The sequence below is a fragment of the Raphanus sativus genome, chromosome 4 (assembly GCF_000801105.2).
Source record: "Raphanus sativus cultivar WK10039 chromosome 4, ASM80110v3, whole genome shotgun sequence".
Classification (NCBI taxonomy): Eukaryota; Viridiplantae; Streptophyta; class Magnoliopsida; order Brassicales; family Brassicaceae; genus Raphanus; species Raphanus sativus.
Genome location: NC_079514.1, coordinates 18,119,232 through 18,140,743, shown reverse-complemented (window position 1 = coordinate 18,140,743; position 21,512 = coordinate 18,119,232). Strand labels below are relative to the sequence as shown.

Here is a 21,512-nt window from a genome sequence, read left to right as displayed (position 1 = left end):
TAATATTATACTTTTTTATATCATAATAAGTGTCATTCTAACATTTTTCTTGTTACACATACATTCCATGTATTATACCGAGAATATTTGGATGACTACATATTGAATCAGATCAGATAATTGATTATTTAAACAAAACGAATTGAATCATTAATACTTAAAAAACGGATATTTGATTTGTGCCCACCCTGCATACTTGCACTCTCTTTACCAATGGCCCAACTCTGGTTGCATGTCATCTTTGAAACACATAAGCATCCACCGTTGAATTTTAATTACACCGTGTTCATACACTATTGTAAATTAAATTATAGGCTTGCTACGAAAGAAACAAATAGGTATTAAAAATGCTATGTTTTTTTTTTGCTTAGAGGATATAGAGATATAAGCAATGGGATATAAGTGTAGATAAAAGTTTGAATTTTTTCGATTAACAAAAAATTGTGTTCTTCAACAATTGTGTTTCATATATGTATAAAAGTATATGTTTGTTTGTCATATTCTAAAATGGATAAGTTTATTGATATTTGGTTTGGAAAGTGTGAAATGTCAATATTCAATTTGGTTATTCTGTCCAGGGCCAGCTCTAACCCATGGCAACATAGACAATTGCCATGGATCCAAAAAAACTTTTAGTATTATTTTATTAATTAAAAGGTCTGTTTTTATTTGTTAAATTATTAATTAGTTGGTGAAATTATAATAAAAAGTCTATGATTAACTAAATCTAGTTGAACTACAATTAAAACGAAAAAATTACTTTTTACTATTCTCAATTTTCCATTAACAAAACTTAATTTACACACAAAAACTCATTTTCAATTTTTTTTTAAAATACTACAATTTTTTTTGCTTTAATTTAAAGAAATAAAATAAACAAAAGTCGAATTTTTTTTATAAAAGGATCTTTATTTTGTATTTTGCCTTCCTGTAGGAAATGATAAAGTGAGAGGCCTGATCTCATGAGAAACTATATATTTAACTGCTTTGTTTTCTTTTTGCTTAGAGGATTTAGAGATATAAGTTAAAGTTTAAATTAAATTCTAAGTTTCAAAAAGTAGGTGATATTCGAATTTAAACTCTGAAACCATTTAAACCTTTTAGTTAACAGAAAATGTATTGATCTACAATTGTGTTTAGATATATATGCATGTAAGTCTGTTTTGTTCCATTAGTCTAAAATATGAGAGAGTTACATATAGAGACACATTCTCTTTTTTGTTTACCTACAAAGACACATTCTAAATTTGGCACACTTTTTGTGTACGGATGTCACTGTTGTGGACAATAATAACCTTGCTTTTGTCTTTGGTAGAGAAACAAGAATGGAAAGGTGTTTGGTTAAGAATTATTAATTTGTTTGAAGAAATAGATTTATCGATTAATGAGTCAATTTTAAACCTTTAGATGAGATGCTAATAAATCATATCCAATGGCTAAAAAATAGCAGTACAAAACTTCAATTGTTTGATAGTGACTCATCAAGTTTTGAGTTTTTAAAAGATAAGTGATAGTTTCTTTTCGTTTTCAACAAACTTAAAACTATTTACGAATGTGTGTGTGGACAAGAGAAACGTGGACAATGATAGAGTGAACAATGAAGACGTGATGCTGATTTCTTATTGTCACGGCAAAATGTCTCTCATGCTATCCACTGATATGTTGTCCACGGATCTCGTGTTAATCAATCTTCCACACATATGTTGTCAACGTATCTCATGTCTATCCACATATCATATTGTCACAGCTGTTGTCCATATATCTATCCACCAATCTATTATCCACGAAATTCATGTCCATCCATCTTTAATAGCTGTTGTTCAACATATCTATCCACCGATCTGTTGTCCATGAAACTCATGTCCATCTTTCTTCTACACATCGAACACATTGGACTATGTGATGTTTTCCCTGTTGGTCACCATCCACAAAACTCTCGTCCACCGTTCTCCAATTCAAGCAACTCCCATTCATTTATCTTCCATCCACCAAATGTTCATCTACAATATCACAAGACGTCTCCATCTCACCATGTCCACCGTTCTTTTTTAGTTATTGACAACTCAAATTGTGTCTGTCAATGTAATATTCTCCTAAAAGAGAGAGTTACATATAGAGACACATTCTCTTTTTTGTTTACCTACAAAGACACATTCTGAATTTGGCACACTTTTTGTGTACGGATGTCACTGTTGTGGACAATAATAACCTTGCTTTTGTCTTTGGTAGAGAAACAAGAATGGAAAGGTGTTTGGTTAAGAATTATTAATTTGTTTGAAGAAATAGATTTATCGATTAATGAGTCAATTTTAAACCTTTAGATGAGATGCTAATAAATCATATCCAATGGCTAAAAAAATAGCAGTACAAAACTTCAATTGTTTGATAGTGACTCATCAAGTTTTGAGTTTTTAAAAGATAAGTGATAGTTTCTTTTCGTTTTCAACAAACTTAAAACTATTTACGAATGTGTGTGTGGACAAGAGAAACGTGGACAATGATAGAGTGAACAATGAAGACGTGATGCTGATTTCTTATTGTCACGGCAAAATGTCTCTCATGCTATCCACTGATATGTTGTCCACGGATCTCGTGTTAATCAATCTTCCACACATATGTTGTCAACGTATCTCATGTCTATCCACATATCCTATTGTCACAGTTATTGTCCATATATCTATCCACCAATCTATTATCCACGAAATTCATGTCCATCCATCTTTAATAGCCGTTGTTCAACATATCTATCCACCGATCTGTTGTCCATGAAACTCATGTCCATCTTTCTTCTACACATCGAACACATTGGACTATGTGATGTTTTCCCTGTTGGTCACCATCCACAAAACTCTCGTCCACCGTTCTCCAATTCAAGCAACTCCCATTCATTTATCTTCCATCCACCAAATGTTCATCTACAATATCACAAGACGTCTCCATCTCACCATGTTTAGGGTTATAAAGGTAAAAAAGAAGATGGAAAGTGTGCTAAGTAATAATGTGTCTTTTTTAGTTATTGACAACTCAAATTGTGTCTGTCAATGTAATATTCTCCTAAAATATATAAGTTTATCAATATATGGTTTAGAAAGGGTGAAATGTTTTTTCATAAAAAAAGAGGGTGAAATGTCATATTCACTTTTTGTTTGTTTTTAGGCAATGATAAAGTGTGAAAACCTTATCTCATGGGAAACAATTATCCTTTTACTTAGTGTGATGTTCTTGTTAGGGGAGTTATCCTGAAGTATGATTATTCTCAATTTGCATGGTTAATTGTCATTTAGCAAGTCGTTAGGTCGCTGAATCAATCCAATCTGTTTTTGTTTGTTTACATACACTTTGTCTAACAATATCATCTTCTTTTTGGTCCATATTGATAAAACTTACCCATAAACAAGACAATATAGGTAATCAGTTCATCTCGTAGCTTTTTTGCTACTTTTTAAGTGATACTTATGGATTGATCACGTTCACCTCTAATTCTAAGATAACTTCTCATTAAAGTAAATCTTTACGTGACACAGTTTTTTTCTGAAAAGGAACGTGACACATTTTTTTATGAGAAAAAAAATTATTTATTTATAAGATAACATTGTTTTGGTTTTTGAACTGACATGTCTTCAAATATGAGACCACCAAGGTTAGGTGATACTCGAATTTTTCCACCCAAAATATGTAAATGGTTTCAGTCTTTATGTAAAAGTTAAAAAGATAAAAACAATATAAAAAATAAAATCGTAGAAAAATATTGTTCAATATAAGTATTTAGCAACAAAGCTTTCATAGCTCAGTTGGTTAGAGCACCCGTTTAGTAAGCGGGAGGTCTTGAGTTCAACTCTCAATGAAAGCAAATTCATTGTTTTTGATTCTTTTCCTAATTTTTTTATTTATTGAAAATCTTTCGAAGACCACTCCCACTAGTCCACTACTATCGAAGACTTTATTTATTTATTTGTAAGCCCCTCGTTTTACAGTCTCGCCCGTCTCCGATTTCTCTCATCGCCGTCGCTATTGTTTTATCTGATCGGTACGTTTCTCTCTCATTTTCATCTCTCCTCTGCCCAGATTCTGCGGCTACTCTCACTGCCGATTGTGAAAATGATTCCTCTTTTGGTTTCCCCATTTTATTTTATTTTATTTTATTTTTCAAGTCAGAGCAGGGATAGTGTTCGACGAAATGTCTCATTAAGAGTATTTCTTGGATTCACCCTCAAAAACTCTCATTTTCATGTATAATTCACCAAGTCTTCTACTTTAAGATTCGTCTGGATCTAATGCTGTTATTCAGTATCAAGATAGAAAGTTCCTCTCTTTACAGACTTTCGCATAGTTACATAAAAGCCGTAGTTGCCTATTGTATTCCACCCTTCAAGTGTATATCTCACATTTATCATTTTATCTTTTAAAACAAATTATCTCTTAGTCTTGTAATTGAAATGCTTTTTTTTTTGGTCTTGATTTTGCAAATTGATGGATCATGTTTCATTGTGTGTTTTCTGACAACTTGATCAGGTGGGTTTGAAGGAAAGATGGCTAGTGGTAGCCTGAAAAGCCTTGTAACTTCAGCAGTCACTGTTGGTGTGACCGAAGCTAGAGCAAGGATTTTCGGACATATGCTTAACCCATCAGGGCAGAGGTCTCCTCATAAGATCTTAAGGAAGAAGCTTTTTGGTGATAAGGTTGCCGAGTGGTATCCATACGACATTAAGAACGAGGATCCCAATGTCTTGGCTAGAGAAGAAAAAGAGTATTCCCTAAATAACTTCCCGTCTTAATTTATTTACTTTTCCCTATTTAGTGCAAAGCAATGTCGTCAAGCATGCCTTAAGAGTAGACTGAAGCAATGCCTAGTTAATATATTTCCATAAAGATATGCTTCAATTGCCAATAATGTATATGCAGTTTGTGTTGAGTTGAGTTGGATAGGCTTGACGTTAGTCTAGTGTACGAGAATTGTAATCATCCAAGTGGTTGAGTGTTTTAACAGAGTAAAAGGAAATTTAGGCAATTGAGCATTTTGGATTGATTTAGGAGCTTCAGGATAATTTATCATAGTGTTCATATTTGGTGTTTTTTTTTGCTTCAGTTTGTTCTTCTGTACTTGATTCAGAAAGTCAACAAAACGGAGAATAATTTCTGGCATGAGAAAGAATGATATAGTAACTACGTGTCTTATGACTTGAATGGTTCTGTTATGTCTGTGTTCTTGCGTTAATGCAGCAAAGTAGCTTTAGGACAGTAGGAATGATTTTCTCTTATTTTGTGGAAGATAGTTTTTAAGTAGCCTTTTAACTTGAGTTTGTGTGTTTATTGTATAGGCGCTTATCGAAGCTTGAGATGTTGAAGCGTCGTGATAAAGGACCACCAAAGAAGGGTCATGGAAGACGTGCTGCGAAGCGTAACAAGTAGAAAAAGTAGTGATCGTAGCTTCCAAAACATAAACCAAAAAATCCTCTGCACTTTTAGTATCACACTATTTTGGTTAATAATGTCAACCATAACTTTTCTTCACTATGCTGTGACAAAGTTGAAAGCTATTTGCCTTTCCTTTTGTTTCTCTTTTTTTTTTTCTTTTTTTCTCTGCTTTTGTTAATTCTTTACTCGCTACGATGCGTAAGCTGATATACTCAAATTGTGGAATCAATTCCAGAGCTATGCGTATGAATTGTTGACGACAAAGAACATGTCATCCACCAATGTTATCTTGTTTTTTTGGTAAAAAGTTGTTAACACTCCGTTGAACGGTAGTCTTACAAAGTTGAAAGAAAGAAACGAAATATCGAGATGGAGGTAGGTGTGACCTGTCTGCTAATATAGTGCACGTGTGTTTATTCATTCTATTACCACTCCCACCTAAAGAAAAAAAGGGATTGTTAAAGTCTTGTAGGACTGTGTCAGAGAGAGTCGGCGCAGAGAGATAGAGATGGAGGAAGCTCTGAAGATACAGTCTTTGTTCATTTATCCGATCAAATCTTGCCGTGGAATCTCCGTCCCTCAGGCAACCGTAACTCAGACTGGTAATTTAAATCACAAACTTCTTCTCTTTTTGTAAGATGACTTTTGGTTTCTTGAATTTGGTGTGTAATATTTTAAGAAAAGGGTTTTGTTTGAATAGAAAAAACAGAATAGAAACTTCAGAGAAAGTAAACAGTTTGATAAGATTCTCATGAGTGTTGATGGGGGATTGTGAGGTTGGCCTAATCTGTTAAAACTGATATGTAGGATTTCAATGGGACCGGTATTGGTTAGTGGTGAACTACAAAGGAAGAGCATACACTCAAAGAGTTGAGCCAAAGCTTGCTCTTGTCGAATCTGAGCTGCCTAAGGAAGCCTTCTTGGAAGATTGGGAGCCAACAAAAGACTCATTTTTGGGTAATTTAGTTAATTACTCTGTTCAAAATTACATAAAACTCGTCTCAAACGAGACTTGACTTGACTGTCTTGATTATTTCATTTTGGCAGTGGTAAAAGCTCCAGGTATGAGTCCGTTAAAGATTCCATTGACTAAGCCGAGCTCGATCGCCGAAGGTGTGTCTATGTGGGAGTGGTCTGGCTCTGCGTTTGATGAAGGAGAAGAAGCTGCAAAATGGTTTTCAGATTATCTTGGCAAACAAAGCCGTTTGGTTCGGTTTAACAAAGGTTATTTAGCTTCTTATTGGTCTGAAATCTTTTCATTTGCAACAGCATTGAACGCACAAAGTTGGTAACTGTTTTGAAAATTATGATACAGAAACTGAAACCAGGCCTTCACCTCCTGAGTTTGCAGCAGGCTACTCTACAACGTTTACAGATATGTTTCCCTTCTTGTTTGCATCTCAGGTGAGGCATTAATGATAGTTACAGTATCAGATTAGTGAGAATGAGAGCATTTGATCTTCTTTTGTCTTGTCTTGCTTGATGTTCCTAGGCTTCTTTAGACCAGCTGAATACACTACTACCAGAACCGGTGCCTATTAACCGTTTTCGACCCAAGTAAAAAGCCAACTTTCATCCTGAGTTCTTAATCTCTTTGATTTATGGTTGTTTCGTTTTATGATCTTGATTTTCTTTGTTTCTCTTGTAGTTTTCTTGTCGATAACTGTGATCCTTTTGGTGAAGATCTTTGGGATGAAATCAAGATTAACGAATTAGTCTTCCAAGGAGTTAGGCTTTGTAGCCGCTGCAAGGTGAATATCCCCAACACTCAGATTCTCAACTCTGAGGCTTTTAAAAACAGTTATTGTTGTTCTTTCAGGTACCACTTGTGAATCAAGAAACCGGAGTTCCAGATGTAGCAGAACCAACTGAAACTCTGATGAAATTCAGATCAGACAAAGTCTTAGTGCCAGACAAGAAGCCACGTGGAAAGGTTAGATATTGAAGAGACCTCTAAAAGGATTATCAAGCTCTTGTCTGTTTTCTTTTTGTGGGAAGAGATCTGTACTTGGATTCATTCTGATGCTTGATTATGACAGGTTTTCTTTGGTAAGGAGATGGTTTGGAACTGGAACATAAGCAACAGTGAAGGCAAAGGCAATAAGACAATCAAAGTTGGTGATACCATCTCTGTTGTAAGGAAGATGCCTTCTAGAGCTGAAGCCGCTGTTTAACTCCCAACATATTTGCTTTTCTTCCTTTTCTTCTTCTGTGTGTTATCTTCTTGTTATCTCTAAACTAAAGTTATCATCTAAATCAAACAAACTTCACTTGTTCTGAGAGATACATCTTGTTGAATGTGTGATCATGTTTTTCTGTTTTGACTATTTTAAACTGTGCAATATTGCTACTATTTAATAGATTCTTACTTATAAACTTATTGTCTCTTTTAAAACATTCCAATGGCAATCACTCAGGCTAAGTGTCTTTTACTTCAAAAATATTCTCTGATATTAAAGACTATTAAGTCGAGTACCAAAACATGAATGAAACTGTTCTTAACTGTGCAACAAACAACAATCAAATCAAATCACAAACTCAACTGTTAAATATATACGACTCTCTTTAACAAACGAGACCTAACGGTTGAGAACTCCGCAGATCAAATCTCTAGCTAGGTCTAGGAAGTAGGAACCATCATCATCGGTCTCCTTGTCTTCTACCATAATAATCTCTTCACTCGGTTGATTCAAAGAAAGGGATGTTTCAACAGATCAGCTGCGGTGGGTCTTCGTGAGGGCTGCAACTCCATGCACCGCTTCAAGAAGTGGTTGGCCAACGGAGATGCAATTCTCGGAACGCTCCACCTGTAACATTCTCCCATCTTCACTGGACATCCTCCAAACATCTGAAGCACAACACACCCTAGAGCCCATATGTCAACAGCCGGTCCAACCATCTTCGCTCGGTTGAGTCCCAAAGACTCAGGGGGCATGTACTCCTTTGTACCACCAGTCAGGGGCCTTGGATTCGTACAAGAAGGCTCCTTAGATAGACCGAAGTCAGCAAGCTTGAGATCCCACGGCTCTCCGACAATCTTGGAAGGGAAGAGGAGAACGTTAGCCGGCTTGAGGTCGCAGTGAACGTAGCCGCGAGTGTGAAGAGCGTGGAGTCCTTGAAGGATCATGAGAGCAGCGCGTCGGATCATAACCTCAGGGATTGGTCGGCCACCGAAGTTGGAGATGAAGTCGTGGAGAGTACCTTTGGAGGCAAACTCCATGTACATGTAGCAATGGTCGAGGTTGATCCCTATGTGGAGATGAGGGTTTGTGGTTTGGACGATGCGTGGATGGTTACGAAAACGAAGCATGATCCTATGTTCTTTCTTGAGACTCTCCATGTAAGCTATCGGACATGATTTCTCAGCGTGTAACCTGTTTTTGGAGTCTCTTATGAGAGCGACCGAACCAAAACCACCTCTGCCAAGAGAACACACAAACTCTAGTGCTAAAGAAGATTGGTCAACAACATTCGAGGCTTTGCTGTTGTTGTTGTCGTCGTCGTCGCCGTCTTTAATCATCATCATCATCATCATCTTTGTCATACTCTGTAGTTAGGGTTTCTGACAGCTCTAATAATTTGTGTATTGTTTTTGGTTTGAGAAACAAGTAATCGAATCAATGATGCTTCAGAGAGGAGTCTCCAGCGTTCTTATTTATAGCTACTTTTTTGGCGGCTTATAAAAACTACTTGAGTACGTTGTTTACTACGTCCTTATCATGTTGTTGTTTATCATGTTTAGTTTCCTTTTTAGTTTCTTGTTTCCCTTTTTGTTAGTCCTCGAAGTTTCAATTGATTTTAAACTCAGATTTGCAAATCTAATTTTAAGAAGCTGAGTCTGTGTGATATGTAGTATTTTTTTTTGGTTGTTGTTTATCATGTTTACTTTCCTTTTCAGTTGCTTTTGTTTCCTTTTTTTTGTTAGTCCTCAAAGTTTCAATTGTTTTTAGTTAAATTAACTCAGATTTGCAATCTAATTTATAAGAAGCTGAGTCTGTCATACGTAGTATTTCTTTTTTTTGTTCTTGTTTATCATGTTTAATTTCCTTTTTAGTTTTATATTTTCCTTTTTCTTATTTCTCAAAATTAAAATTGATTTTGTTTTTGATTGGTCACAGTTTATAACCAACAGAGCGGCAATGAATGTGGTTCTACTGGTCTTCGGCTTACTTTCCTTGTTTGATCTTAACCTGGCTTATGAACTTTTGTTTGTACCAATAAATGTTTTACTTCCACAAAATCTTATTTTAATTCTTAACTAGGTAATTATTGATTTTGTTTCTTTTAACAGGTATGAATATTTAAGTATCCGTCGGTTCTTTCGGATATCGGATTTCTCGGATTTGAAAATTAAGTCTCGTTCGGGTATTACAAAATTCCGAGTCGGGTTCGAGTCGAGTCCTCCCGGGTTCGAGTAGGTTCGGTTTTGATGTAAAAGAACCTTAAAATAACCGAATAACTAATATATCTGAAAATGATTCATATTCAAAGTAACCATATTACCGGATAAGGTTCGGATATTTTGTATCAAAACTATCCAAATGTACCAAAAATAACTAAAACTACTCATTAGACACGTTTTTGAGTATTCTATACAACTATCATATTTTATCTGAAAATACACAAAAATAATTAATATATTTAATTTAGAATTTTAATTTTAATTTTAATTTTTAAAATAATTATACATATAATTATAAATAATATTTTTAAATATATATTTACATTTCGGAAAGCTTCGGATACTCATTCGGTTTTCGGTTCGGATTGGGTTGAGTACTGGTTCTTCGGATACATCAGTTTAAGAACCATTCGGTTATTTACCCCGTGTCTGATCGAGTTTGGGACCCTGATTTTCGGTTCGGTTTTGGGTTGGTTCTTCAGTTCCGGATATTTTGCCCAGCTCTACTTTTTAAGATAAAAGACACTATATCTGTTTAATCTGAATATTCGTTCGGTATTACGTTATTTTTTTAGCCTCCTAAAATATAAATACCATTCTAAATCCATATTTATTTTGTTTTGTTAGGTTGAAGTGATCAAGGTTTTTTTATTTTTCGGTGATAAACCTAAAACTATTATATTTGTTTGGCTTCATGTTATATGAATTTTCGACAGCTCTTATGTCGAACCAATGGTTTCATTTTTAAATTTCTAAATGCTTGCAAAATCAAATAACAACTAAATAATAGTTTAAGAAAAAGGACATCCAATATTATTTGTATTGTTTGTACAACCAATGTTGGTGACATTTTAAGATTTTGTATTTTATATAAGATAATCTAATATTATTTTTGTTGTTTGAACTTAGACATAATATAAAAAGTTGTATATTTATACTCATAAAAATTGGTTTTTATTGAGTTTAATAATGTAAATTTTGATTAATGTTGATGTGAGCAGCCGCATTGCATGTTTCCCATTTCTTCTCGATCTGATCTTGCATCAGGTCTTTCATGTGATCTTATGATCATTTAAAACGGTAAACAAAACAGATTAAATTTAAATAATCACATACAAAAACATCATTAGAAATTAGAAGTTAACCACTTACCTTTAACTTCGATTGTTTTAGAAAATTCTCGGTGCAATCAACTCCCAAAAAAATCCCTTGTAGTTACTCTCACTCAGACCATCAGCCATCCATGGACACGACCATAAAACATGGTTTAGAGTTATATTCCCATCATCATCATCATCATCATCATCATCATCGTTCTCACTAACATGTCTCTTCTTCTCAATCTTGTCAAGTTCCTCTAAAGAACCCGACATTAAAGTGTTATCTTTATAGACCCGAGAAGAGCTTTGAAAGAGACATCCATAAGTTGTGTAGACGCTATCTGATATCACATTTGCCAAGTGTAACATTTTGAAACAATCTATATACTTGGAGTATAGCATTGGACCCTACTCATCACCGTATCTGTCACATGTCTCTTCTCACATTTTCACTCCAGCATTTTAGTTGATGTGAATCTTAATAATTTTTTTTTTAAATGATATTATTCAGTTGTTGTACAAAGAGAATTTTAAATAATTTTGATTCACTATTACAAATGTTAAAAATGTATGAACCAAAAGAGTTTATTGAAAAAAATAGAATGCAAACACGTTAAATTGTCTCGAGTATAGTTAAAAAATTTAGTGTGTGAATGCATTAAATATCAAACGATTGTGAAGGCGACACGTTAACATATTCAAAAAATATAGTGTGAACGCATTAATTACAAATACTTCTCTTTTAATATATAGGGAATCATTAGCTCATCATTATATATGTCTAAATTACAAACCTTTAAAACGGCTCAATAAATCACATCCATCTAATTATTTGATTTTTTATTATTTGTCATCCATGATTTTAGAATAAATAACAAAATTTAATAATATTATTATCCAAAACTCCATCTTAGTATTTATATTTGTCATTATCTTCATAATTTTAGAATAAGTAATTAATTTTAATAATATAATTATCTAAAAACTCTATTTTAATTTTATATTTGTCATGATTTTTGGAGAATTAATTAATAAATAAATATTAACAAATATATAGATACTATCATAATAATAATTATCTTACGTTTACTTCATGATTTTCATGGTATGTATTCTAGCCAATTCCTATGGCGATTTTAATGGTTTATATTATAGTCAATTTCTCTGATTTTTATTAGAATTATTCAACGGTTTATATAATAGCTAGATTCACTAATTTTTAGTAGAAAGATTTAACAATAAAATATTATTACAAAATTAAATTTAAGCTGTAAATTTTTAAAATTTATGGGAATGTACTAAAACTGTTTCAGTAAAATTAGTGTTTTTAGATATTGTAAGTACAGTACTTTTTATTGATTTATATTAGTTATACCATTATACGATTTGAAGTTAACATATATAATGTAAATATAATCAAAAGGAATAGAGATAATTACCTTTTTGTCTCATAGTTTCTATAATCTAAAATATTGAAAATGTATGATGTTTATTATCTATTTTTATTTTGTTGATATTTTATGCATTGTGATTGTTTCTAATGTCTTCAATGTCTTTGAATTTTCTTTAATCCACAACTATAATAAGTGATTAATTTGAAATTCGAGTTGCCCGATGATAAATTAGTTATTAATAAAAATAAAATTTATATCCAAAATCTACATCTATAAATAAAAGAAGAAAGAAAAATCAGAATCTAGTACATCATGGTCAATACAAATATTGAAATTAATTCAATAACTTATATTTAAAAAAATATTGAATTTAATAGTTATATCAATTCAATAACTTATATTTAAATAAAAATAACACAAAATTAAAATTAATTTATATATATATATATATATATACATTAATCTACACAAGGTGCGGGTAATAATCTAATTAAAAAAATCAATACTTAAATATTTTTTTTAAAAAGAAAATATATTTTCGGACATAGTTACTTTAATGTTAGATTGATAAATAAAAAATTGATTATTTAACTCTGCAAATATTTTGCAGTCGATATACACTCAAAAAGTTGAGCCACAGCTTACTCTTGTTGAATCAGAGCTACCCAAGAAGCTTTCTTGGAAGATTGGGAGCCAACTAAGAACTCATTTTTAAGGTAAATGTTACAGAATAAGAGTAGGAGGATTTCGTTTTGTATCTCTCTATCTCTCACTCGTGTGTTTGTAAGAACCTAAGTTCAACGCATCGGTGTGATGACGTTTACGTCTGGGGCCGGATCAATCCAGGCAATATATTGATCAGAGATGTTTTACAGCTCACTCTCAGAGCAACAACTTTTACAAGCTCTCAAAGGTTTCAGCTCTCCCCAATGTTGTCTTACTGAAGAAGATAAGGATGCAGAGCATTTATACTCAGCATAAAGGAAAGACACCGTCGCAATCAGAGGCTTCACTTTTCACATGTGACTGCTTTTCCTAGAGCGCCAAAGTGAGCACTTTGAATTCCTGAAGTGCTTGCGTTTCATGAAGTGGTAGCTTCAACCCTCTAGATAAACTGCTTGTTATAACCACAATCACACATCCTCTTCAAAACCAAACTTCTATGAACTTGAATCACAAAAGCTTGAGCTTCAACAGTAAACGACTGATTATAAATGAAAAGAGTTATGTCCCAAATGAGACTCAAAAGTTGCTTGTGTTTGACTACTTTAACTTGTAGTTAGTAGTGTGAGCTCCAGGTATGAGTCCGTTAAAGATCCCAATGACTAACCAAGCTCAGTGGCTCAAAGTGTGTATATGTGGGAATTGTAGGTCTGGCTCTGCGTTTGATGAAGGAGAAGAAGCAGAAAAATGGTTTTCAGATTATTATTAGTGATGGGCCTAACTCACACCGAAAAGCTAGTTCAAGAGTGGAGGAATGCCCATACACTTATATATTGCCCAAGGACCATTGTCTCAACCGATGTAGGACAATCTAATAGCCCCTCTCGAGATGTGGGTGGGAAACGGTCCAACGGAAACAGCCCAAGCCCAACATCTCGGACATACCACAGCAAGATGGGCCATTTTTATAGGCTACATAGGTAGACAACTATTTATATGGGAAATCATCTTGCTGGGCTTAACCATGGGCTCTGATACCATATTAGTGATAGGCCTAACTCACACCCAAAAGCTAGCTCAAGAGTGGAGGATTGCCCATACATTTATATATTGTCCAAGGACACTTATCCCAAACGATGTGGGATATTAATAGCCCCTCTCGAGATGTGGGTGGGAAACGGTCCAATCGGAAATAGCCCAAGCCCAACATCTCGGACATACCACAGCAAGATGGGCCATTTTTATAGGCTACATAGGTAGACAACTATTTATATGGGAAATCATCTGCTGGGCTTTCACCATGGGCTCTGATACCATATTAGTGATGGGCCTAACTCACACCGAAAAGCTAGTTCAAGAGTGGAGGATTGCCCATACACTTATATATTGCCCAAGGACCATTGTCTCAACCGATGTAGGACAATCTAATAGCCCCTCTCGAGATGTGGGTGGGAAACGGTCCAACGGAAACAGCCCAAGCCCAACATCTCGGACATACCACAGCAAGATGGGCCATTTTTATAGGCTACATAGGTAGACAACTATTTATATGGGAAATCATCTTGCTGGGCTTAACCATGGGCTCTGATACCATATTAGTGATAGGCCTAACTCACACCCAAAAGCTAGCTCAAGAGTGGAGGATTGCCCATACATTTATATATTGTCCAAAGACACTTATCCCAAACGATGTGGGATATTAATAATTATCTTGGAAAACAAAGCCTGTTTGGTTCGGTTTAATAAAGGTCTTGGCCATTTTATTTTGTTCTTGAATCTTTCATTTGTAACAGATTTGAATGCACAGAGTTCAAGTTAAGTTTTTCTCAAGTTTGATACAGAAACTGAAACTAGGCCCTTCACCTCCTCAGTTTGCACCAGGTTACACTACAACATTTGCAAATACGTTTCCCTTTATGGTTGCCTCTCAGGTAAGCCAATTACTTCTGATATCTGTAAACTATATAATATGTATTTGATCTTACTCTTTTTGTTGTTTGTTCTTAGGCTTCTTTAGACAAACTGAATACACTTCTTTCAGAACCAGTGCCTATGAAACGCTTTAGACCCAAGTGAACTATATTTGTTCCTGAGTTTTGTCTTCAAGGATGGTTGTTTTCTTAATAATCTTGATTTTCTTGTTTATCTTGTAGTATTATTGTGGAAAATTGTGATCCTTTTGAAGAAGATCTTTGAGATGAAGTCAAGATAAATGATTTAGTCTTCCAAGGAGTTAGGCTGTGTAGCCGCTGCAAGGTGAGTATGATGTGTGTGAACAAATAAAACTACATTTTCACCAAAGAAAAAGAAAGTAAAACAACACTTATATTCTTTAACTTGGAAGTGTTTTTAACTGTTTCGTTCTTTTAATTACCAACTGTGTACAAGAAACTGGTGTTCCGGATGCAACTGAACCAATTGAAACTCTGATGAAAAATCAGATCAAACAGTCGTAATGCCACACAAGAAACCGCATGGGAAGGTTAGATATTGAGAGACCTATACAAAATTTAATGGTTTCTTGTTTATGCATAGTGTGATGCTAAATCGATATAGATGTCAGCTTATGACGGGTTTTCTTTGGTAGGATATGGTTTGGAATTGGCACATAACCAACAACAACCAAGGTAAAGGCAACAAGACAATTAAAGTTGGAGATTCCATCTCTGTCATAAGGAAGATTGAAGCAGCTGTTTAAGTCATAAATGTAAACATAGGTTGTGTTGGGTAATCATCTCAAAAATAAAGTAAAGAGAGATATACTTCACTTGTTCTGTGATTCACCTTGTTATAAAAACTCTTTCTACTCATAAGAACTAAGAGAATAGGAAGAAAGGGCACAGAATGTGCAATACTACAATACATCAGATTCATACTAGTCTCTTCTTACTTTTCAACATTTCAACTTGTCAGACTCCAAAAGCTCTTGAACAGAAACCAAATCAGGAAGCACAATAGCTCCAGCATCCCTCCAGTCTTTAGCAGCTTCTGTCTTAAACCTATCAAGCAACAAAGCATGCATCCCAATACTCTTTGCCGGAACATAATCTTTACGCATACTATCTCCAATATGCAAAGCCTCTTCAGGAGCAATGTTCCCAGCTCTCTCTAACGCCAGCTTGTAAATCCTCGGATCTGGTTTCTCCACCCCTTCAACACCAGAGAACACACCAAAATCCCACTCACCCTGAAACCAATCAATCAAATATGAGAAAAAACTTTTGAGTCAGCTTCTAAAATCACACACACGTTTCAACAGTGAGTTAGTTCATTAGAGAGAACTAACTGTTCAATACCTTGTTCAAACCCAAGGCAGGTAAAATAACTTCTTGATATCGATACTCAGCGTTGCTAACAAGTCCAACAATAAGACCTTTCTGGCGTGCCCATCTCAAGAAGGGTTGAGAATCTTGAAAGACAGAGTAAGGTGCAGCAGAACCAAACGTAGAATAGATCCGTCTAAATACTTTCTCAAACGTCTCCTCATCATACTCATATCCTGCCTAATTTATATATATCAGAACCCTAAACCCTTAACATCATACATTAACATGAAAAAAAATAAAGAATCAAATTAGCATATATTACCTTGACAAATGAATCTCTGACAACGGTTTTCCACCAGACAACGTTTGGTATTTTGGCGGAGAAACCGAAACAGGGATACTTTCGAGCCATGTCTGTGTAAGCAAGTTTGAAACCTTCATGGACTCGTTTGTAATCAGGACAAGGCAAGCCAATGGCTTTAGCAGCCATACAATAGTAATCACCAAGCTCTCCTTTGTAAGCTATGAGTGTACCGGTAACATCTACCGTGATACACCGTAGTTTCGATAAAAGAGACATGGCTCCTCCCCCTGTCATAATCTTTCACACAACAAAACTGTAAAAATAGAACACAAAAGGGTGATCAGTTTGATAACACAACAAAACAGATTTGAAGTTATAAGTTGATAACGCAAAAGATGATCAATTTATAACACAATTGAGCTCCCTACCAAAAAGTCCAGTTTTAATTTGAGTTTTCAATGGATGAAAATTTAGAGAGAAAGATCTGATTCTATTTCATGGGTTTTGCCCAAAAGTGGTCTGATTGATTAAGACAAGAATCAAAATACTAAAGCAATAAATGATCGATCGATATCAATGTAGGGACACAAAGACCAAAAAAAGCACGAAACTTTCAGAAAGCCCCCGTGAAGGAAAGAGAGAAACTTGAAGTACCGAGAAAGCTGAGATTCGGGGAAAACGTGGTTTCTTCTTCAATTGGGTTTATCTTAGAAAAGCTACACTGAAATGAGATCACCAAGTCCCCTTTTGTATATATATATTACACACAGAAGTTGAATGGATGCGTGCTCTCACGTGTGGTTGCGCACACAGAGACAAATTAGGCAGCCAGCTTGTAGACTTTTTTTTAAAAAAGATAGATTTATTGAGAAACCGGACACCGTTTATAGGCTTGAAGGCAACATTAATTGCTTATTTGGAGAGTGGAGACCAAGTTTAAAGCTATTTTGGTTATTTTACACACAAAAATGAAAAAAAAAAATGAAAAATAGAAAAATGAGAAAAATGAGAAAAATGAATCCATTGGAAGGTGTCGACAAGACAAAAGAAAAATCCATTGGAAGGCATGATAGTGGCCTGTTGTATTGTCTGAAAACCAGAACCCGGTTTCATGTTTTCTAGATTTACTTTTTTTTCCTTTCTACAAATGATTTCAATTGTACTGTTATTAGATGACATACTATATGAAACAAGATCACAATCTGGTAGTAAATAAATGTTTATTTAAATAAAATATATTTTATTGAATTTTTGTAAACATAAAATAGTTAGAGTAGTTGTTAAATTCTTATAAGTTGAAAGTATTAATAATAGTTATTAACTAAATAAAAAAATCATTTGAAAATATTTTTTTTGAAATAAAAATGAAATAATATATTGGAATAAAACACAATTCCATTTTTGAGTTATACCATTTTAAATTTTAAATTAGAATAATACATTAGAAATATTCTAAAGAGTAATCGTCACAAAAAAATTAAAAACAAACAAGAAAATAATATATAAGAATACAGTAATATAAATGATGGGAAATGATTACTTCTTATCAAATTTTGTGAAAATACAATCTACTACAATAAGAAAAAAACAAGAAATAATAAAAAGTATTTCTTATAAATGGTAAATTCTTTTTAAGAGTTTTAAAGAATGCAATATTTTTGGTTCTTTGCTCACCACTACACCCCAAGAGAGAGTTTATAAGAAGTTCATTATAATTAATATTTGTGTTGACTTCCTCGAGAACATTCAATACAACTTTTTTTGGGAAAACGCAATTTCATACTCAACATATCTCGATATGTTTAATTCATACCCGATTTATATAACTGTGCCAAAACATATTTGAACTTATATGACTGTGCCAAAACATACCCAACTTATTTTTTTTGGCAAAATCATACATCAGTCGCCACATCAGCTGCCATGTCATCTATTTTTGCTCGTGTGGATGGAACGTCAACTAATTTTGCTAATAAATATGCCATGTATATAATTTTTTTAAAAAACTAAATAATTTTGTTATGAAAATAAACTTTTAGAAAATATAAATTTTTATTTTTATTATTTAGTAAAATTAACAAAAAATAATTAATTAATTAAGTTCTAATCTTATATAAGAGATATATTCGTAAATATTTCGATCCTATCAAAAACCGTCCTTATAAGAGTTATATATGTATTGTAATGATTCAAATCCAATGCTAGTATTGCAGACGTGCTACTCTTGATTAACCATGATTGTGTTAATCTAAATTTTTTAAATGTAAATAACATACCCATGATTAATAAAGCATAACATGATTTATTTTTACGCTTAATTAATAAAGCGTAACATAATTTATTTTTACGATTTTTTAATTATGGATATGTTATTTACATTTTAAAAAATTAGATTAAATATAAATAACATACCAATGATTAATGCGTAACATGATTCATTTTTACGCTTTATTAATCATGGATATATTATTTACATTTAAAATTTTAGATTAACATAATTATGATTAATCAAGAATAACACGTCTGCAACACTTGCATTGAATTTAAATCATTAAAATACATATATAACTCTTATAAGGACGATTTTTGATGATCGAAATCTCTTATATAAAATTAGAATTTAATTAATTAATTATTTTTGCTAATTTTACTAAATAATAAAAATAAAAAATTATATTTTCTGAAAGTTTATTTTCATAACAAAATTATTTAGCTTTAAAAAAAATTATATACATAGCATATCTGTTAGCAAAATTAGGTGACGTTGCATCCATGCGAACAAAAATAGATGACATGACAGCTGATGTGGCGATTGGTCTATGATTTTGCTAAAAAAATATAAGTTGGGTATGTTTTGACACAGCCATATAAGAGCATGCCCATTAGTGAACCCCAAGGAGGGGTTCATAGGGATTTTTTATTGTTTTTAGGTGGGTCCGTGAATAGTGACGAACCCGTATTAATTTTGTTCTTCCATTAGTGAACCCGAAAATGGGGTTCATAAGAATAAAATAATATTAATTTTTTTTTTTTAAATTTGTAAATTTTTTTTTATTTAATACAATGGAAATTCAAAAACATACAAAGATTATTCATCTAGATCACCATATTTTTACCATATATTTTCAACTAAATCGGCTTTCAAACGATCATGTTTCTGTTGATCCCGAATTTGAGCTTGAATGCCATGCCTACTAACAAAGTTGGAAGGGGAGTCCGTAGGTTGCGAGATTTCCACCTGTGAACTCCTGCTTGACTCTCCCGACTCGAACTCAGATGTATCAGACAGAATATATGTGTTTCGTTCGTTCTCTACTATCATATTGTGTAGTATGACACAAGTTCTCATAATCTTTCCAATCTTTTCCTTGTCCCATAGTAGAGCCGGATTTTTAACTATTGCAAACCTCGATTGCAAAACTCTGAAAGCACGTTCGACATCTTTTCTGGCGGATTCTTGTTTTTCAGCAAAAAGCTCAGCTTTAAGACCTTGAGGTAGTGGGATGGATTGGATAAATGTTGACCATTTCGGATAGATTCCGTCTGTAAGGTAGTACGCCATACGATAATTGTGGCCGTTGACCGTGAAATTAACTTTAGGAGCTCGACCTTGTATAATGTCAGAAAAAACTTGTGACCGATCGAGAACATTAATATCGTTGAGGGTACCTGGTAAACCGAAAAATGCGTGCCATATCCAAAGATCTTGTGATGCCACAGCTTCTAAGACAATGGTCGGCTTTCCGTGACCTCGTGTGTACTGCCCTCTCCAAGACCTTGGGCAGTTTTTTCACTCCCAATGCATACAGTCGATGCTGCCTATCATTCCCGGAAATCCGCGTACCTCTCCGATATCGAGTAATCGTTGAAGATCAGCTGGTGTAGGTTTTCGTAGATACTCATCTCCATACAATTGTATTATCGCTTCGTTGAACTTCTCCAAACATAGAAGTGCGGTACTCTCACCAAGTCGGAGATATTCGTCATACGTATCTCCCGATTGACCATATGCTAGCATACGTATAGCCGCAGTACACTTTTGAAGTGCAGATAGACCGTACCTTCCGTGAGCATTTCGTCTTTGACGAAAGTATGGAACTTCATTACTCAGGCGATCGACAATGGAAAGGAACAATGGCTTCGTCATTCGAAAACGCCGCCTAAACATTTCTGGTGGGTATGTAGGATTTTCACTGAAATAGTCGTTCCAAAGGTCTTCGTGGCCTTGCTCCCTATGTCTTTCGATATAAGCTCGTCTCTTCGGCTTGTTAATTTGTTGGTCGATAAAATTATCAACATGTTGGTCGATAAAATTATCAACATGTTGGTCAACCGTATCTTCAATTAGTTTATCTGCTGCATCATCTGATGAGAAAGACATCACTTGAACACTTCTTCCTTCATACAAAACCAAAATGGAAAAATAAAAATCTTCAATAGTTTAATAAGAAACATAAATTTTATTGGAAAAAAAATTAAATTATTCACAAGTTTAATAAGAAACATTTTTTTTTGGGAAAAAATTAAATTCTTCAATAGTTTAATAAGAAACATAAATTTTATTGGAAAAAAAATAAATTATTCACAAGTTTAATAAGAAACAATTCTTTTTGGAAAAAAATTAAATTCTTCAATAGTTTAATAAGAAACATAAATTTTATTGGAAAAAAAATTAAATTATTCACAAGTTTAATAAGAAACAATACTTTTTGGGAAAAAAAATTAAATTCTTCAATAGTTTAATAAGAAACATAAATTTTATTGGAAAAAAAATTAAATTATTCACAAGTTTAATAAGAAACAATTCTTTTTTGGGAAAAAATTAAATTCTTCAATAGTTTAATAAGAAACATAAATTTTATTGGAAAAAAAATAAATTATTCACAAGTTTAATAAGAAACAATTCTTTTTTGGAAAAAAAATTAAATTCTTCAATAGTTTAATAAGAAACATAAATTTTATTGGAAA

At 33.4% G+C, this 21,512-nt stretch overlaps 6 protein-coding genes, 1 long non-coding RNA gene and 1 other non-coding gene across 11 annotated transcripts; 4 read left to right on the top strand and 4 right to left on the bottom strand.

Moving 5' to 3' along the window:
• The first annotated feature begins 3,776 nt into the window (after positions 1–3,776).
• TRNAT-AGU (transfer RNA threonine (anticodon AGU)) lies at positions 3,777–3,850 on the top strand. The gene has a single exon. It is a non-coding gene; the product is annotated as a tRNA-Thr (tRNA).
• A 30-nt stretch (positions 3,851–3,880) lies between these two features.
• LOC108854718 (uncharacterized) lies at positions 3,881–5,559 on the top strand. Of its 2 annotated transcripts, none has more exons than XM_018628343.2 (3): positions 3,881–4,027; positions 4,513–4,747; positions 5,319–5,559. In XM_018628343.2, the coding sequence occupies exons 2-3, from the start codon at positions 4,530–4,532 to the stop codon at positions 5,407–5,409; spliced, it is 309 nt and encodes a 102-aa protein (XP_018483845.1). In that variant the 5' UTR covers positions 3,881–4,027; positions 4,513–4,529; the 3' UTR covers positions 5,410–5,559. The 2 variants fall into 2 exon arrangements, with proteins under 2 accessions (XP_018483845.1, XP_018483846.1); XM_018628344.2 differs by having other exon boundaries at positions 3,911–4,027; positions 4,525–4,747.
• A 281-nt stretch (positions 5,560–5,840) lies between these two features.
• LOC108854715 (uncharacterized) lies at positions 5,841–7,742 on the top strand. Its single transcript, XM_018628338.2, has 8 exons — positions 5,841–6,017; positions 6,223–6,372; positions 6,463–6,639; positions 6,731–6,819; positions 6,908–6,972; positions 7,064–7,166; positions 7,235–7,348; positions 7,455–7,742. The coding sequence occupies exons 1-8, from the start codon at positions 5,924–5,926 to the stop codon at positions 7,587–7,589; spliced, it is 927 nt and encodes a 308-aa protein (XP_018483840.1). The 5' UTR covers positions 5,841–5,923; the 3' UTR covers positions 7,590–7,742.
• A 362-nt stretch (positions 7,743–8,104) lies between these two features.
• On the bottom strand, positions 8,105–8,950 carry LOC108850458 (mitogen-activated protein kinase kinase kinase 20-like). Its single transcript, XM_018623988.2, has one exon. It carries the CDS (start codon positions 8,948–8,950, stop codon positions 8,105–8,107), a length of 846 nt encoding a protein of 281 aa, XP_018479490.2.
• Positions 8,951–12,933: 3,983 nt separating this feature from the next.
• On the top strand, positions 12,934–15,692 carry LOC108850457 (uncharacterized). Its single transcript, XR_008944329.1, has 3 exons — positions 12,934–15,230; positions 15,363–15,456; positions 15,562–15,692. It is a non-coding gene; the product is annotated as an uncharacterized LOC108850457 (long non-coding RNA).
• A 10-nt stretch (positions 15,693–15,702) lies between these two features.
• LOC108854717 (uncharacterized) lies at positions 15,703–17,414 on the bottom strand. Of its 3 annotated transcripts, none has more exons than XM_018628342.2 (4): positions 17,199–17,414; positions 16,563–16,841; positions 16,271–16,477; positions 15,703–16,161 (listed from the first exon to the last, which is right to left on the bottom strand). In XM_018628342.2, the coding sequence occupies exons 2-4, from the start codon at positions 16,836–16,838 to the stop codon at positions 15,868–15,870; spliced, it is 777 nt and encodes a 258-aa protein (XP_018483844.1). In that variant the 5' UTR covers positions 16,839–16,841; positions 17,199–17,414; the 3' UTR covers positions 15,703–15,867. The 3 variants fall into 3 exon arrangements, with proteins under 3 accessions (XP_018483844.1, XP_018483842.1, XP_018483843.1); XM_018628340.2 differs by having other exon boundaries at positions 16,563–16,857; positions 17,199–17,411; XM_018628341.2 differs by lacking the exon at positions 17,199–17,414 and adding an exon at positions 16,973–17,185 and having other exon boundaries at positions 16,563–16,857.
• Positions 17,415–19,656: 2,242 nt separating this feature from the next.
• LOC130511147 (uncharacterized) lies at positions 19,657–20,106 on the bottom strand. The gene has a single exon (XM_057008014.1). It carries the CDS (start codon positions 20,104–20,106, stop codon positions 19,657–19,659), a length of 450 nt encoding a protein of 149 aa, XP_056863994.1.
• Positions 20,107–20,291: 185 nt separating this feature from the next.
• Positions 20,292–20,936, bottom strand: LOC130510986 (uncharacterized). Its single transcript, XM_057007758.1, has one exon. The coding sequence runs from the start codon at positions 20,923–20,925 to the stop codon at positions 20,335–20,337; it is 591 nt and encodes a 196-aa protein (XP_056863738.1). The 5' UTR covers positions 20,926–20,936; the 3' UTR covers positions 20,292–20,334.
• Positions 20,937–21,512: the final 576 nt, after the last annotated feature.

Excerpts from the sequence above, each read along its gene's own strand:
- LOC108854718 (XM_018628343.2), top strand. The coding sequence starts at position 4,530 with ATGGCTAGTGGTAGCCTGAAAAGCCTTGTAACTTCAGCAGTCACTGTT. Across the intron at positions 4,748-5,318 it reads TTGGCTAGAGAAGAAAAAGA|GCGCTTATCGAAGCTTGAGA; the intron begins GTATTCCCTAAA and ends TTTATTGTATAG.
- LOC108854715 (XM_018628338.2), top strand. The coding sequence starts at position 5,924 with ATGGAGGAAGCTCTGAAGATACAGTCTTTGTTCATTTATCCGATCAAA. Across the intron at positions 6,973-7,063 it reads ATTAACCGTTTTCGACCCAA|TTTTCTTGTCGATAACTGTG; the intron begins GTAAAAAGCCAA and ends TTTCTCTTGTAG. Across the intron at positions 7,349-7,454 it reads ACAAGAAGCCACGTGGAAAG|GTTTTCTTTGGTAAGGAGAT; the intron begins GTTAGATATTGA and ends TGATTATGACAG.
- LOC108850458 (XM_018623988.2), bottom strand. The coding sequence starts at position 8,950 with ATGATGATGATGATGATGATTAAAGACGGCGACGACGACGACAACAAC.
- LOC108854717 (XM_018628342.2), bottom strand. The coding sequence starts at position 16,838 with ATGACAGGGGGAGGAGCCATGTCTCTTTTATCGAAACTACGGTGTATC. Across the intron at positions 16,478-16,562 it reads TCAGAGATTCATTTGTCAAG|GCAGGATATGAGTATGATGA; the intron begins GTAATATATGCT and ends TATATAAATTAG. Across the intron at positions 16,162-16,270 it reads CTGCCTTGGGTTTGAACAAG|GGTGAGTGGGATTTTGGTGT; the intron begins GTATTGAACAGT and ends GATTGGTTTCAG.
- LOC130511147 (XM_057008014.1), bottom strand. The coding sequence starts at position 20,106 with ATGGCGTACTACCTTACAGACGGAATCTATCCGAAATGGTCAACATTT.
- LOC130510986 (XM_057007758.1), bottom strand. The coding sequence starts at position 20,925 with ATGTCTTTCTCATCAGATGATGCAGCAGATAAACTAATTGAAGATACG.